The 18,289-nt window shown below is 43.4% G+C and overlaps 1 protein-coding gene across 1 annotated transcript; it reads left to right on the forward strand.

Annotated features, from left to right (window-relative positions):
* The first annotated feature begins 1,944 nt into the window (after window positions 1–1,944).
* On the forward strand, window positions 1,945–17,099 carry LOC102826785 (5-hydroxytryptamine receptor 5B-like). The gene is given in 7 exon segments (XM_006868739.1): window positions 1,945–1,965; window positions 2,016–2,219; window positions 2,221–2,402; window positions 2,404–2,713; window positions 16,767–16,849; window positions 16,851–16,909; window positions 16,912–17,099. Coding segments are annotated over 7 exon segments (1,047 nt in total).
* Window positions 17,100–18,289: the final 1,190 nt, after the last annotated feature.

The following is an 18,289-nucleotide window of genomic DNA, read 5'->3' on the forward strand; positions in this document are numbered from 1 at the left end:
AAACCCATGTTGTTAAAAGGTCCACTGTAGAACTGAGTTCTATGTAGATTTCAATGGTTGTGATCTTTTGGAAGCAGATGGATAGAACTTACTTCCAAGGTACCTCTGGGTGGATTTGAACCACCAACCTTTTGGCACTCTAGTACTCACTTTGTTCTCCATGTTGCTTGTTATGCCCATGAGTATTATCAAGTCGGTGTGATCAAGAACTCTGTCATACTAAGTTTACTCCTCTGTGCACAGAAAGTAGAAAGTACCTGCTCTGTGCATGGTTGAAGAAGGGAGAGTGAAGGAGAACAATATTCCTGCAGGGCCCATCCCCTCAAAACTGCCCCAGCTGCCAGGGATGGGACTGCTAGAAGGCAGAGACTTTCCAGAACTAGGAAAGAAACCCGTCCATCTACTGCAACCTAGAGGGAAAAAACTGCCACTCCCAATTTCCCTGAGGCCCTTTGCTGCTGCTAGAGATTTTCATAAGAAGCCTGTGGTTGATTGCAAATCCTGATGCAATGAAGAGAAAAGGGGCAGTTTAGGCTGAATGTTTCTTGTCTAGCTTCTATTCCTAGAAGGAAAGGATCTTTATATTGATTCAATTATGATTGCACTATTTTAAGAAAAGTGCATGAGATCCAAAATGAGATGCAGAACAGCAGAAGTTCAGTTTTAATTGGTTTCTGGTGTCTGGATGGTACAAATGGTTTGCATTGGACTACTAATCCAAAGGTTGGCATTGCCAACCCACCTCAGAAGTATCTTGGATGAGAGTCCTGGCAAGCCTTAAAGATTATAATCAAGAAAACTCTATGGAATTCTTTAACACATAGTCTCCATGAGTAAGAATTAACTCCACGTGTTTGATTGGTCCCTGGATGGTGCAGACAGCACACTCCACAAGTTCAAGTGCACACAGAGGCACACCTACTTCTGAAAAATCAGCCACTGGAAACCCCCTGGAATACAGTTCTACTCGAACACAATGGGGTCACCACTGACAACTATTTTTTCTTTTTAACTGATTTTTACCTTTGCTCAAGAGTTAATAAAATAACTCCAGCTTTCAACTGGATATGAATAACTGGAAGACAGGAACGTTAGAAGGTGAAATGTGGAGCAGGTTTGCTTGTGTGTTGCGAGTGGCCTACGGTGCGGAGGGTCCAAGCGGGCGTGTTGTAACCGCCCACTTTCCCTCTGTCCCCTAGACCTCTGCAAACTTGCTTAGAAGCCGCGTTCTTTTCTGCAAGGAGCTGGGGAATGAACTTTTCAAGACTGGATGAAGCAATCGCCAGGCAAAAGTGCTGCGCCTGAAGCGGGAGGATGCAGCTGGGGTTAAGAGCTTTGTATTTTTATTAACCCCAATACCTACCTGAACTCCGCTTTCAGGTATACGTCCCAGAAGCCCTCTAGCCCGAAGAAGGTGGGCCCCTCTGTTTCTTTGACATCAAGCCTTGACGCTAGATCGATCCGAGGAATCTGAGAAGGTGAGGGCTCCGGAAATCCTAAAGCGCAATAGGGTTCTCTCTTCTCTGGAGACAGGAGATCCACAAGGCCAATGTGAAAGCCGGCTCCTATTGGCTGGTGTTCCAAACTCCCCACTACCCGCCCACCCCCAATGCACTGGATACAAGTTGCCGTCCTCTTGGACGTGGGGTAGCCCTCCCAGTGCTCGCTACCCACGGACACTCGGCTACGCACTCTGACCCCCCAGTCTCCCGCCAGCCAGTTCCTCAGAGGACAGCCTAGGGAGAGCTGGATTGAGGGCTCCAGGCGCTGGGGCGCAGCTTCCGTGGTCCCTCCTTCCGGACCAGGTAGGGTGAACTCGACCCCGCTCCGTCCTCTCAGGGCACGCAGTGTCACTTTCCGCGATTCCATCCGCCCCATCCGCTCAAGCACTGGGACCACTCGTGCATCTCCTACCCCGGCTGACTCGATCCCGCGTGCCTCGCGATGGAGGTGGCTAACCTCTCGGTGATGGACGCTGGCTTCGTGCTTCCACCCAGACCCGAGGCCTGCAGTAGGAGCCCAAGCGGGAGCCGACCCCCAGAGACGCAGTTCTGGCTGGCAGAGAGCCGCTCTTCTCGGTCTTTACAGTGTTGGTGGTGACGCTGCTAGTACTGCGGACCGTGACCACTTTCCTGTGGAACTTGCTGGTTCTCGTCACCATCCTGCGCGTCCGCGCCTTCCATCGTGTGCCACATAACTTGGTGGCCTCAACGGTCGTGTCCCATGTCGGACGTACAGGTGGCGGCGTTGGTGATGCTTCTTAGCCTGACAAGCGAGCTGTCAGCCGGGCGGCGTTGGATGCTGGGCCGGAGCCTGTACCACGTGTGAGTCTCCTGCGACGTTCTGTGCTGCACTACCAGCATCTGGAACGTGGCGGCCATCGCCTTGGATCGCTACTAGACCTACACGCCACCTACAGTACACGCTGCGCACCCGCCATCGCGCCTCTGCGCTGATGATCACACTCACTTGGGCGCTGTCGGCACTCATTGCCCTGGTGCCGCTGGTCTTTGGCTGGGGCGAAGCGTACGATGCCCAGCTCCAACGCTGCCATGTGAGCCAGGAACCCTCCTACGCCATCTTCTCTACCTGCAGCGCCTTCTTCTACCTGCCACTTGGAGTGGTGCTCTTCGTTTATTGGAAGATCTACAAGGTGGCCAAGTTCCGCTTTGGCCGCCGCTGAGCTGTACTGCCAATGCTGACCACCGTGCACGTGACAGGAGGGCGTGGGGGAGCGGGATCCGCTGCACTAGGGGTACGATTAGCAAGAGAGAAAGTTGGTGGGAGTTTGTTTACTTCAGGTGCGCGCTAAAAGCTTGGTCCCCAGCGTGCCTAGAGCCCCAGCGAAGGAATTTGCCGTATGCTCACCTGGAATGCACACGGAGCGACTTGCCATCTGCACCTGAAGTACACGCCAAGGGTTCACTACCTTTGTACCTGGTGCGAGCTCAAAGGGTTTCCCCATCTGCACGCGAGGGCTGGAGCTGGCTGGACTGGAGGGGTCTTGTAAGGTGCTGCGTTAGTCTTAGAACTGAGCACAGGAGAGAAGGCAGCTGCCTGTTTCTTAATCATAGTGGCTGGGAATTTGTCTCGCAGATGAGAACATTTTCCTGGCTATTCACCCTTATTTTTGTGTCTCCACCACACTGCAGTCCATAATCTCCTGCTTCAAGAGGAGAGAAGAATGAGGAGAAAAGATCATCCAAGTATCCCATTCCTTTCACAACCCCAACCTTTACATTATCTATCGGCTAGCTCTGGCAGCACAGTGGTTACAATCGGGTTGCGAACCGCAAGGTCAGCAGTTTGAAACTATCAACTGTTCCGCCAGAGAAAGATGAGGCATTCTGTTCCTGTAAAGATTTACAGCCTCAGAAACCCTGTACAGGGTCACTATTAGTCGGAACGGACTCCTTGGCACATCACCACCACCACCACCATCCATCCGCTAGTGGCTTTGGAGTCAGATGGACCTGTGAGTCTGAATCTCAGCTCCTGGCGTTAAGGCGTTTAACTTACTTTGTCTCTGTGGACCTCTTTCCTCTTCTTTCAACAAGGCAATTGCTACTTCATGGGGTTCTTGGTAAGGATGACATGGTATGAAGAGTGTATGTAGCACAGCTAACTTAGAGCCTGGTACCTAGGAGGTGACAGAGCTGGCTGGAGTAAGAAACATATCAGACAATCCATAGGACACCAGGGATATTGCAGTGAATGTAATGAGATACAGGAACCTGTATTTAGCAGAACTCTGCAAGGGTATTCGTTATTTTGTAGTCTTGGTGTGGCTCTTCAGGATAACGTGCCGGACCACAAGGTCAGTTTGAACAGCAAGGTTGGCAATTCAAACCCACCAGCCGCTCCTTGGGAACCCTATACAGAGCTGCTATGGGTCCGAACTGACTCAACGACACACAATTAATTACCTAATAGATGCTCTGTTTTCTCATTCCTCTGGAAATCTGAAACTTTTCCTTATTAAGGGGATTGGTCATCCCAAGTAATAAGCTTCAGATCTGAAGAATAACAGAAATTATTGTCCCTTTCCAAATACAGTACGCTCATATATACAAGGGGGTTTCAAAAAGCTATAATCACTGCAGTCACATTAATTCTGCATAAAGCCCTCCTCTACCAACACCTTCCAATTATAATGTGTTCTCGTTATTGTTGTTAAGTGCTGTCCAATCAGTTCCGACTCATAGCAACCCTGTATAGGGTTTCCAAGGAGCGACTGGTAATTCAGAACCACAGACTTTGTAGTTCAAACCAACCTTGCTGTCTAGTGCTTTATCCCACAGCGCCATTCCTGTTTTGTTATAGAATTCCTCTGCCATTTCATGAAAATATAGTCTACTTTAAACAACACATATATTTGTATCTGTGGGTTAAGTAACAGTTGATTTTTGAAAATTAAAAAATGAAACTAACCAAAAAATAGAAGCAAAGCATCTTCCCTCACCACTGGCCCTGCCCCCGCCCCAAGCCAACCATGAATGCCTTCTGTAATAGGAAGGGGCTTCAAAAAGTTTGTGGAAAAATAGAATGAATGAATTCCAGTCCACTGCCATACCAGCACTCCTGACTCATGACAAGGCGTCAATGATTAAATGCTTGACTTCTAATCAACTACTAGCTGAACGATTGGTGGTTCGAACCAACTAAGAGGTAGTGACAAAAAAAAAAGTCACAACCTTGAAAAACCTACGGAGAAAAATACACATTAGTCACTATGAAGTCACTTCTCAGGGCCCCGAATCATATAATGCTGAGATTGTGGTGTCTGAGAGCATCATGCTTTTTAAGTCTCCAGGAAGCCGTTACCTAGAATCCTGGGTAATGCTCCTGAGTCAGTGTTTGCAGCACCTCCAGTAACAAGTTATCCAAACAGAGATTTAGAATATGCCAGGAATATAAGGCTGCTTTGCGCTCACCTGCCTTTTTCTACACCCTAAGGTAGATGGATTGAGTTGAATTTAAGTTTTGCAAAGTCTCTGTACTGCTTTCTGTGGGTGTCCTTATGTGCTGTTTCTTATGAAATTGGAAGGCCTCTGATGAGCCGGCTGTGTACATCTACTTTCTCTGAGGCTAAGGCTACATCCTAACCCTAAAATATTACCAAGGGGCCTGCAACAGCTTCAGGAAACAAGTATTTACTGAGTGAGTTCTCTCTACCAGGCATGGTTTTTAACGCTTTACCTTGACCTTCTTATTTAGCCTCATGATCCAGCACAGTTGGCATTACGGCTTGATTCATTGCTGTTGAATTAATTCCAACTCATGACAACCCCACGTGTGCAGGGTAGTGTTTTCAAGGCTGTGAGCTTATGGAAGCAAATTTCCAGGCCTGCCTTAAGGGAGATTCTGGGTGGGTTCAAACCAGGAACGTTTTGGCTAGTAGTCAAGCTGTTTGTGCCAACCAGGGAGTTGCAAGTTCTCGTAACCAAAATCAAACCCATTGCTGATGAGTTGATTTTGACTCACTGTGACTATATAGAACAGACAGGAACTGCTTTGTAGCCTAACACTGATGGGAGCAAACGGTCTCATCTTTCTTCTGTGGAGTGGCGAGTTAGAACCACTGACCTTGTAGTTAGCAATCCAATGTCTAACCCACTGTGTTGCCAGGCTCTTAATGAGTGATAAATTTAGATCAGATGAGATTAGAGCTGAAAACACAAACATAGCCTAACCTTGCCACAATCAAACACTTGCTTACACGTTCCTCGTCTCAGCATTAACCCCAGTGGATCCTTAGATATTCCCTGGTGACCAAACTCTCCATAAAAATCCATGCTTCCCAAGTACAAGAATGATAGCAGTGGTACCTTATGTTAAGAAAATACCTGAGGTTAGTAAGTCTATACTTCACTCTCTATATAATTACACTAAAGGCAAAGTGCGTTTTCTTCAAACCTAGTAGTGCTGTTTTTAGGTGGTTTTTTTGTTTGTTTGTTTTTTGTTTTTTCCAGCTTTTAGTTTCACAAGAACATTTCCTCGCTTGGTTTCTTATGTACAGAAAAATGGAGAAAAATTCCTGTCCTAGTATGTCAGACAGGCTAGACAGCTCCTGTTTACTTGGAGGAACTATTTTGGTTAGTTTTCTCCTTAAAGTTTCTTAGAGAAATCATCCCTTTAGCTTGGCCGCTACAATACCGGAGTCCCAGGTGTAATTCCAGCTGTAATCCAGATTGCCTTCAACTCAAACTGGAAAATCCCTTCCTATCTTTGTTAGGGACTGAACTGTGCCTCACCCCTGTACCTGTGAATGTGACCCTGTTTTGGAATAGGTTTTTCTTTGTTAATGTTAATAAGATCACAGCAGAGTGGAGTGAGTTCTATAGAACTTCTGAGAGGTGTTTTATACAATGAGCAGACTAGACACAGAGCCAGAGGAGGAAGACAGCTGCTAAGGAATGTGAAGGAGCTCTCTAGGCTACCACCAAGCAAAGGCCCTGCCCTGGAACTACCTGTCTCCCAAACTGGGAGATGATACATTTCTGGTCTTTAACATCACCCATTGGTGGTACCTTATGCTACGTCAGCATGAGGATCTAAGTATAAAAATGGTGGCATGGCAGGGGCATCAGACCTCCTCTAACTTCACAATAGTGGAGAGAGAATCACCGCTGGCATCATCCCAAAGATGATTCCTACAAGGTGGAGGTCAGACATACCTTCACCCTCCAGTTCTAACTCACTTGTCCCTCACATGACACTTCTACTCCTTTCTTGTGTTTGACAATTCATTACAATGTTCACACAAAACTCAAAGACAATCCTCACAATTTTGAAGTTTATAAGGGAAGTACCAAGTTATAGTAAGGAATCAGGAATGACTCAGGATACAATTCTTCAGTCAGAACAACTTCTTGGCCTTGCCCAAAGTTAGGCCTTTTCTTGGCCCTCGTCCTCTGCTTAGATTGGACAACTGTTACAAAGCTCTTTAGCTCCACCAATAAATGCCTAGAGGCATCCTGTAGCCAGCTTACCACCTAAAGACACTCAGCTCTGTAATTCTGTGGGAGGTGAGCTTGTTCTACCCCACTGTGGAGCAGGAAACCTGCTGCATCATCTCACAATGGTCTCCTGATTCGGCTGTGGCAGGCTCTATGCTGTTGCTTCTTGACATCTTTGCCATCTCCAGGGTTATAATTCTCGCTCGCTCGCTGTTTCCTGGGTGTAGGAAGTTTTTGGCATAGGGACCCTAGGTCCAAAATAGTCACTGTCCTCCTGACTCCTCTTTCATCATGGTAGTGAAATCTCCCTTTTCTGTCTCTGGGATGGCTCATTTTAAGTCTAGAGGGATTGCAAAAATGACTAAGCTCCTTATTAGGGTTCCATACATCTTATTTGCATAGCCTTACCCCCAAAAGAGTACCACACACCTTATTTGTATTATTAACAAGTTGTTGTTGTTGTTGTTATGTGCCTTCGAGTCGGTTCCGACCCATAGCGACCCTGTATAGGGTTTCCGAGGGTGTAAATCTTTACGGGAGTAGAAAGCCTCATCTTTCTCCCGCGGAGCAGCTGGTAGTTTCGAACTGCTGACCTTAAGGTTCGCAGCCCGATTCGTAACCACTACGCTACCAGAGTATCCTGTCTCTTTGGTTGGTCCCAGAACCTTATTTGCATAGCCCAACCCAGTCATTTTGCAGGAGTTTTGAGACCATGTCGAGAAAGAACTTACAAAAGTGATCCATTGCACTGCACTCAGTCCTCTTTCCTCCTCCCTCAGAAGTTGTAGAGCTTGATTAGCTACTAATACTAGTGTGGTGACCTCAACACAAGCCTTGTAAGGAGTCTTGCAATTCAGGATGCCTGACACATGCAGTCACAATTGTTCAAATAGAACAAGGAGAAAAAATAAGGAAAGGATTGTATCCTGTCACCATATTTATTCAAACTATATGCTGAGAAAATAATCCAAGAAGCTGTACTATATGAAGAAAAATGCAACATCAGGATTTGAGCAAGGCTCATTAAAGACCTGTGATATGCAGATGACACAACCCTGCTTGCTGAAGCACTTACATCCGAATGCAAAGAACAGCAAAATCCTCACAAATGGACCAATAGACATCATGATAAACAAAATAAAGATTGAAGTTGTCAAGGATTTTATTTTACTTGGGTCCACAATCAATGCTCATGGAATCAGCACATAAGAAATCAGACAACATTTTGTATTGGGCAATACTGCTACTAAAGACCTCTTTAAAGTGTCAAAAAGCAAAGATATCCTGTGCCATCTTCTTCATCATTACTATGTTTGAGTCTACTGGGTGGCTATTGTGTCAGTCCATCTCATTAAAGACTTCCCTTGATTTTGCTGACCAAACATGATGTACTTTTCTAATGAGTGATCTTTCCTGATGGAGACATGTCCAAAGTAAGCAGAGGTTTCACCCTCTTTGCTTCTAAGGAGCATTTGGGCTGTACTTTCTCCACAACTGATTTTTTCATTCTTCTGGAAGTCAATGGTATAGTCAATGTTTTCACCACCACCACAATTCAAATACATCTATTATTTTTCTGTTTATATTTTTCATTGTCCAGCCTTCACATGAATATAAAGCGATTAAAAAGACTATGACTTGGGTCTTTCTAGAGAACGTGACTATTATATGTCTTGGAAAAACATCTTTCTAGTATTTTCTGCTTTCAGCCAAGATCCATCTGACATGAAACATTCATATATTGTTTCATGTCCTCTTCTGAATCTGGCTTGATTTTCTGGCAGCTCCCTGTCTGTACTGCTGAAACAGTTTTTCAGTAATCTTCAGAAGAACTTTACTTGCATGCTATATTAATGATGCTGTTTTAATTTTTTTCAAAATTCTGTTGCGTCACCTTTCTTTGGAATGGGCACAAATATGAGTCTTTTCCAGTCGGTTGACCAGGTCTTCCAAATTTCTTGGCAAATGAGTGCAACCAGTGTTGCATAAGTTTGTTGAAACGTTTCCGTTGCTACACCATCAAATCCTGGAGCTTTGTTTTTCACTAATGCTTTCACTGCAGCTTGAGAGGATGAGAGAACATGGCATAGTGTTCTGTTACCACTGATTCTTGATCATATGCTACCTCTTAAAAGGCTTGAACATCAACCAATTCTTTTTGGCACAGTATTTGGTATAGAATATGCTATTCTTTCCATCTTCTTTTTTTTTTTTTAATTCCGGTTTATTGTTGGGCAACATTGTTTCACACATACATCAAACAGGCCAAAATAAATAAATAAACAGCAACTTCATAGACAAAAAAAAAGGAAAAGAAACTTTATCTTTGGCCTTCTTTAACCATCTCAAACCAACTACTTATAGTACAGCTAAATACATACACAAAAAAAGTTACTGGAATGCTCGGAATAAAATTGTAATTTGTTGTTGTTTGTGCTTTTTTTTTTAACAAGGTTTTTTTTCTCCTTTGAGATTATAATGAACATGGTCACACCACAAGTAAAGTCAGAATTAGGACAGACAATGCTCCAAAGGCTGGTTTGGTCATCCGAAATCATTAAAAATGTCTGACCCCTAACAATATGTACAAAAATATAAAATGTAAATAAAAAATGCAAACAAATTTTCCTTTTTAAAGTACTTTGAAGAAAAAAAGCAGGGCCTTGGAAGTTTTGGTTCTTTTTTCTCCCCTGTTGCAAATTCACGCTGTGGTTTTGGTTGGGTGGTGGTGAGCCCTTGTTATCTGCGAGTGGCACTGCCCAAAGTGGGCGGGTGGGACTCTCTTACTCGAAGGTGGCCACGTTTAGATTCTAAGACGGGAAGTGGAGGGTGAATGGGTCATGGTGACCTTTTTAAATTTAACTTATTTTTTGCTGTCTAGTCATCCTCATAGGTCTTCTGCTTCTTGGTGTCAACATCATCATCCTCATCATCTTCAGCTGCCCATTTGCCCGTAGCTGCCTCGGTCTCCTCATCTTCATCTCCATCTTCTTCCTCAACATCATCTTCTTCCTCTTCCTCCTCTTCCTCCCCACCTTCCTCCTCTTCCTCGTCTACCTCATTGTCAGCCTCCTGTTCCCCATTTTCCTCGTTAGCGTTCCCATTAGCAGGTGCGTCTCTTCCATTTTCGTTTCCTCCACAACCTCCTTCTTCTCCTTTAAGTCCTTGGTGGTGATCTCGGAGCTGGTGTCCACAGCCGCGTCTGATCACTGGGGCACGACAGTGATCAGATACAGAGGATGACAAAGAGTGCGGATTCGGGGACTCTGGCTAGAGAGCTGAGGGAGTCCACAGCGGCAGAGGAGAAGGAGTGAGGCGGAGATGGTTGCAGCGCGGTGGAGGTGGCTGCGAAGCAGAGAGCCAGGCCAGGGAACAATGCAAAGATGGCTTTTCAGAGCAGCCAGTCTCTTTCCATCTTCTTTTGAAGCTGCTTGCATCTTTGAATATTTTGCCCATAGAATCTTTCCATAGTGCAACCCGAGGTTTGGATTTTTACTGCAGTTCTTTCAGCTTGACATATACTAATCGTGTTCTCCCCTTTTGGTTTTCTAGCTCCAGATCTTTGCACATTTCTTTATAATACTTTGTCTTTTCGAGCTGCTCTGAACTTTTCTGTTCATCTCTTCATCATTTCTTCCATTCACTTTAGCTTCTTCAACAGCAAGTTTCAGAGTCTCTTTTGACATCCATTTTGGTCTTTTCTTTCTTTCCTGTCTTTTTAATGATCATTTGCTTTCCTCCTGTATAATATTCTTGATGTCATTGCACAACTTCCCTGGCCTCTGGTCATTAGTGTTCAGTTCATCAAATCGGTTCTTGAGATAGTCTCTAAATTCAAGTGGTATATACTCAAGATCATATTTTGGCTCTTGTAGACATCTTTTGATTTTCTTCAGCTTCAGTCTAAACTTGCATATGAGCAACTGATTGTCTGTTCCACAGTCAGCCATTCGCCTTGGCCTTGTTTTGACTGATGATATCGAGCTTCTCAGAGTTTTTTCCCCCCACAGATATAGTCAATTTGATTTCTGTGTATTCTACCTGGTGAGTTTCATGTTTATCGTTGTCATTTATGTTGTTGAAAAGGTATTTCCGATGAATAAGTGATTGATTTTGCAAGATTCTATCTTGTAATCTCCAGTATCATTTCTGTCACCAAGGACATTTTCCAACTACTGAGCCTTTTTGTTTTTAACCTTCACAAACTAACCACCAGTAATTATCACTGCAAGTTGATTGCATGTTTGATCAATTTCAGACTTAAAAAGTTGACAGAATTCTTCCATTTCTTAGTCACTGGCTTTTATTGTTGGTGGGTCAATAAAATTTGAATAATAGTCACATTAATTGATCTTCTTATAGGTGCATAAATGTTATCCTATCACAGACAGCACTGTACCTCAAAATAGATGTTGAAACACTCTTTTTGGCAAGAACACATCCCCATTCCTCTTGAATTTGTCATTTCTGACACAGTAAAGCATGATTTTCTGATTCAGAATGACCAACACCAGTCCATTTCAGCTCACTAATACCTGAGATATCGAGCTTTATTTCACTTTTGACAAATTCACAATTTCCTGGGTCCATTCCACATTCCAATTATTGATGGATACTTTTAGCTGTTTCTTCTCATTTTCATGTGTGCCCCATCAGCAAGTGAAGGTCCTGAAAGCTTTGCTACATTACTGTCATTACAGTTGAGTCTACTTTGAGGTAGCATCTCTTCCGCAGTCATATTTGAAGTGCTTTATCAGCTAATGTTCCACTGCTATTAATCAAGTTTTCAGTGGCTAATCCCTCCAAATGGAACGCCGATTGCTTCTTCTAGTCTGTTTTAGTCTGTAATCTCTACTGAGACCATGGGTGACACTACCGGTATTTGAAATACCATTGGCATACTAGGAATTTGTTTTTTAACTATCAAATATGAATCTTCGTATCTCAAAAGTTTGATGTGATTATGAATTAAAATAATTTCAAGCATTTATCACAGTGTCTGTTGCATATAGGTTCACGAACATTCTTCTTATTTTCTTTTGGTTTTCTGCTGGTATCACTTTAACTGAAAAAGTCAAACTAAGCAGTCTCCTAGAAAACCTGTATCATGTGTGAGCTCATTGTCTTTGTGGCTATTCATTGGAAAGATCTTACCATCGTCCAGTGCCACTACATAATGCATAGCTTATGTTGAAAAGCTGGAACATGGCTTCTAGCAAACAGGAATCTTGGAGCTAAGGTAGTTTCTGTCCAAGGCTGAAGTGGTAGAGGTTATTTGTATTTGAAATTAATCTAGTAAATCAATAGGTATGCCTTTTCTGTTTTTCTTAACCCAGGATTCCTTTGAACTGAACTTACCCTATTTGTTTATCTTAATGACATAATGAGCATTTGGAATTTGCATTACCTAGTGAAGGAACTCGAGATCTGGAAGGTCATTTAGAGAAATGGCTGTAAAAATGCCCATTAATGAGCTTTAGTGGGGGGACAATGAAAAAAAAAAGCACTTTCCACGTGTACTCATGCTCTGATAATATTTTTCCCATCAGAAAAAATCCAAACCCATTGTCATCCAAAGCCAAGTCAATTCCAACACATAGCAATCCTACAGAAGAAGAGAATGGCTCCACAGAGTTTATTGTTGGGAAGTGCTTTTAAGATGGCTCTAGCTCATAGGATTCCTGAGGAGCAGCTGGTGGGCTTGAACTGCTGACCTTGTGAATGCCACACAAGCATTCCCCCCATAAGATTTACAAAGCTGTAATAAAAATTACGTAAATCTCTACAGAAGCAGACTGCCACATCTTTCTCTTGTGAAGTAAATAGTGGATTCAAATTGTGGACCTTTTAGCTAGCAGCCAAGCGCTTTAAATAAACACTGTGTGCGCCATGTCCTCTTATGCCCCTATAACCTTTTTACCCTCACAACAAGGGACTGCTAAATACTCATGAACTGATTTCCGGATGCTGTGTTTCATTTTCTAACTTGATGATGGTCTGCTGCCGTAGGATTGGTCAGAAGGGAAAGGTGAATTGCTGGCAAAAGGGCTGTGACCCCTTGGAATGAATGGCTTATTACAGATGGAGTTGGCTGTAGGCTCGGACTGTGGGCTGGTGGTCCATATCTGCCTTTTCAGCAGCTGTGTGTTTACCATCACAGGTCTTGGGAGTTAGGAGAGATGCTGTTTGACCTGTTGCTGGAATCACTTGCCTTTTCACCCTTTCTTTGCCTGTGGTGGGATGGATCTGGCAAAGGAAAGGGGTCTTTGCTCACAATGTGCCACTCCCCATTTGCCATGTTATGTTTTCAGATTGATTGAACAAGTAAATAGAGCTGGGAGAACTGGGATGGGGAGAGGCAGCAGAAGAGATTATCTGAAGGTAATGGCAAGAGTGAGGAGGAGTCCTGTGTTAGTGTAACGCAGGCCATCTGGAAACTCCTCTACCTTCTTCGCTTGGGCTCTCCTGTTTCGTATGAGAGAACACAAGTGAGTATGTTGTGGAAAATGTACAGCACTCCATAGTCTGTGAGGTTATGCTTTCTTCTGCTCCATCAATGAAGTGACAGTTGATGGTTGGTTCCAGTTGTTATCTGGAGGAAAAGGCCAACACAGCTCTTGCCTTGGAATCTCTTGCCTCTGTATGTACAGACTGAGGTCATGATTCAAGAGAAAAAGAAATAGAGATGCAGATCTTTCTGCTATAAAGACAGAACATCAATCTGGCAGAGATTTCTTGGACACCTACTAATGCCAGATATGGAGGTTGCTAGGTGTACAAAGAAGACACTGTCCCTAGGTTTTGTCCAGCTTGGACTAGTGGGTGGAGACAAATTACCACACACATCATCAAGGAAATAGCCATAAAAGAAGAAAACCTGACTTAGTATAAACAATCAGGGAGGGCCACTCTCTGAAGGTTGGTGGCCTTTAAGCTGAGACCTGAGGGCTACATAGGAGTTAACCAAAGAATGGGAGTGAAGGGTGTGTAGAGTGTGCCTGCCAGGAGACTTCCTAAATGGTAGCTTATTATTATTAGTTTAGATGTTTGCTTTGTTTCTAAAGTTGGCAGTATTGAACAATCACATAATTTAAATGGATCATTTACCCAGCAATTACAGGCATATCTCAGTCCAGACCACTGCAATAAAGAGAGGCACATGAATTTCTTGGTTTCCCAATACACATAAAAGTTATGTTTACACTACACTGTAGTCTACGAAATGGCTTCAAAAAGTTCATGGAAAAACTCTGTTATCGAAGCCCCCTTGTATTAAATGCACAATAGCATTGTGAAGTGTTGGAAATATTGTGAAATTTACCCAACTGTGACACACAGACATGAAGTGAGGGCATGTGTTGTTGGAAAAATGAAAATGGCGCTAATAGACTTACTTGATGCAGGGTTGCAGCAAACTTTCAATTTTTAAAAATAGTCATTATCTGTGAAGCACAGTAAAGTGAAGCCCTGTGAAACAAGGTTGGCCTGTATAGTTTTCTTGAAGCAATAATGTTTACGGTCTGTCTTTCTAGATACAAATTTTGTGAGGGCCAGGGCTGTCTGTTCTATTTGTAGTCCCAGTGCCAACAAGCACTGAGATGACCAATCCTTATGGATTGAGGGGGTAAATGCATGTACAAGTGTTGTGGTGGGCCCGTGAATACTAATCACCATGACAGCCTTATGACTAAAGAGGGGACTCCCCCCACCCAGCTTCATAGATGACAAAGTGACTTGGTAAGGCAGACAAGCTTGAAGGCTGGGCTATGTGGATTCAAGCCTGGGTCTGATACCAGACTCCTGCTCTTACAGGTCTCCATTCCTTTTTATATCTATTATTTCAAAATTCTGCAGACCACCACTCTCTTTTCAGTGCTTATTGCTACCTACAATTTCACTTTTTCATCTAATTTATTAAAATTCCTTTATTGTTATAAAATGTATATAATGCATTTGCCAATTCAAGATTGTAGTGAAAAAACTATGTCTGTTTAAAATGAAAAAAAAAAAACAACACAGTTTATTACGATGAAAGAGCATTTTTGCAAAACAGGGAGACAAAATCCTCCAAGGAGCTAGAGAATTACAGAGGTTAATAAAGGCCAAGACCACAGGAGGGGGACAGCTGGAGTATTTTTAGCTACAGAACATTTATGGAATTGCAGGTGCTAGTGTCTTAGTTGACTTCTAAAGAAGTCGTTTTTTTGTCAGGATGGTTCTAAGTGACAGGATTTGGGCTGTCTGTAAGTTTCCTGGAACAACTGTAAAATACAGACACAGGGTGCTGTAGAAGGGGATTGAGGGGCATTTTCTGAGAATCAGCTGACCACCCAAATCACATGTTTCCTGGCATATTAGATCATCTCGATACTTATAGCTCAGTTTCTGAGGTTTGCAAAGCTGGAATGGTTTCTGAGAAATAGTCAAGGGAATAATAACGGGTTTACCAAGTCAGACTCAGTGACCCCGAATAGGGTTTCCAAGACTAACTCTTTATGGGGGCAGACAGCCTCATCTTTCTACTGTGGAATATCTTCTGTGTTTTTAACTGCTGACCTTGGGGTTAACAGCCCAAAGCTTATCTCAGAGAGCCTCCAGGGCTCCTTAATAGAGTTAGATTTGCATTATATTGGTGGACTCTGTTAAAATATGAAAATAAAGAGTTTGTTAAAAGAACAAAATGATTGCAAGTGAAAATGCTAAGTATTCTTATGTTTCAGGAAAGGAAAAGAATTTTAATACAGAAAAGATATATCTCTATTCTCTTAACGACAATAATGTTGATTCCAACACATAACAACCCTGTACAGGATTTCTGAAGAACAGCTGGTGGGTTTGAACCATCAAACCTTCTGGTTCATAGTCCAGTGCTCATCCTACAGTGTTCATTTCAACTAGTAAGTACATCTCTCTGAAGTTAACCACAACTTGTACGTTTTAACACTTATGTGAACAAGGTAAGCAAACCCACATTCTTCTGTAGAGCTGTTTGTTTCTAGGTCAAAGTGCAATAGACATTTTTAGAGCGGTTCCAGACTGTACTAGGTGTCCTGGTGTGGCGCTACAGGGTGAGCACTGGACTGTTAACAACAAGGTCGGTGATTCGAACCCACCAGCTGCTCCTTGGAAATCCTGTACAGGGTTGCTATGAATCGGAACTGACTCCACGGCACTTGACCACAACAGATGCTGTCTTATAAGGCACAAGATGAAGTTACTTGAGGCAAGAAGAAAGTTGGTTTAGCCCTTAGAAGTTTTAATTATGTCAAGAACTTTTGTTTTAAAGTGCTGTTCCTCCATGTGTACAATTTAGAGACACTAATTAGTCATGTTGTGCAATCCTATCTAGTATCAAATTTTCCATCACTATAAATATAAAATATTTTTTGATGGATTATAGAATTGCTTCTTCTTCTTTTTATGTGATTTGGGTGAAAATGTGCATAGCAAATTGGTTTTCCATTCAACAATTCATATGTACTTTGATTCATCACACAGATTGCATTCCCTGCAATGTTAAGAGCACTCTTTCCACTTCCTGTGTTTACTGCTCCCATTTGTTCGTCTTTCCTGCCTTCTGGGATTCATTTCTGGACAAATGCTGCCCTTTTGATCTCATTTGGTTGGTTGTTCTAAGGATTGTATACCTCCTTGGTGTTACTGTTTAAATTATAGGCCTGTTGGTACAATTGTGTTTTGAATGAAGTTGGCAGTAGAGGTGTTGGGCCAAGCTAGAGTAGCTTCATATTGCTTTAATCATACAGGGATTATGCTGAATTCCTCTAATCTTATTTCCTTTATCCCAAGGTGAAGGAGGCCCCTCAGGGAGCTGAGATGGTGTTCACAGCTGGGCGCCAAGCCACCGTGACCTTGCGAGTAGGTGGTGATTCCCCGTTGGGAGCAGGAGAAACAGGCCGCCATGATGGTGGGGATTCTGATCAGTGTCTTCGTGGTTGTTGGGTCCCCTTCTTCTTGGCAGAACTCATCAGCCCTCTCTGTGCCTGCAGTCTGCCCCCCATCTGGAAAAGCATATTCCTGTGGCTTGGCTATTCCAATTCCTTCTTCAACCCCCTGATTTATAAAGCTTTGAACAAGAACTACAACAATGCCTTCAAGAGCCTCTTCACCAAGCCAAGATAAACTTGGAGAAATTATAAGTGGACGTGTGGGAAGGAGCTGGAACACCAGTGATCTAGGCACCTCCCTCTCCCCGTCACAGCTGAGTACTAAGGACGTTTTGAGATCTATACTACTGGGCACTGGGCCTGGACTGGTAGGGGCAGCAGTGCCAAAGGCTCTCAAGAGTGTACCTACGTGCTCTTCCTAAGTACATGGTAAATACTAATCAATCACGGCACACTTCCCACAGAGCAAGAACTCACCTCAGAATCCTTTTCAGGACACCTCTATGGTTACTGCTAATTGGCTAGCGTCTGCACAAGAGTTGAGCCAATCTGCTTTCCCTTTGTCTAATAACATATTCCTCAGAGAGGGTCTCTCATCAGAGAGCCCTAGAGGCCAGTTTTGTGGCCCCCCAGGAGGTTTATCCCTTGCTCCATCCTTTATCCCACCAGACTGCTAATTTCACCCAGCATAGAATACAGCTGCTGCTATGTGCTGTGGAGTTGGTTCCGACTCAAAGTGACCCTGTACAGGGTTTCCAAGGCTATAAATCATTATGGGAGCAGAAAGCCTCATCTTTCTCCCATCGAACAGCTGATGGATTCAAACTGCTGACCTTGTGGTTAGTAACCCAACTCATAACACACTATACTACCAAGGTTCCTTAACCTAGAAGGCAGTGTAGTCCACATTTATGAAATGAGGATCACCTGAAATTTAAAAACAATTTTTTTTTTTTTTTTAAATCAGACTTTCAAGGGAGAAGTCTGGCAATGTGTATATTCTTGAGTTTTCTAGAGGACTCTTTTCTCCCATTAGTGAGAGATGCTACTAGTTTAGGGTGCTTTCTAGACCAATTAAATTGGGGTTTCTGAGAGTGAGACCCAGGCAGCAGTGTTTCTTGAAGTTCCCCAGGTGACTCCAATGTGCAGCCAATGCTGAGACCCTCTGGTGAGGCCTTTTCCCTGCTCCCGTGTCACAAGGGTGAAGAGCCGTGAGAAGCTTTCCCACTGTGTTATCATTACTGACCTGCATAATAAAGATACTTTTGAAACATTCATTTCCAGCTCATCGTCATCTTTGTACTGCATGTATGCATATATGTGTGTGTATATGATACTGAGATGGGGCAAAATGCTTGTTGTGAGACTTAATTACAAAACCCCAAAACTACCACAGTGGTTTTGGGGTTTCCAGAAGACATTAAA

The sequence above is a fragment of the Chrysochloris asiatica genome, unplaced genomic scaffold (genome assembly GCF_000296735.1).
Source record: "Chrysochloris asiatica unplaced genomic scaffold, ChrAsi1.0 scaffold00123, whole genome shotgun sequence".
Lineage (NCBI taxonomy): Eukaryota > Metazoa > Chordata > Mammalia > Afrosoricida > Chrysochloridae > Chrysochloris > Chrysochloris asiatica.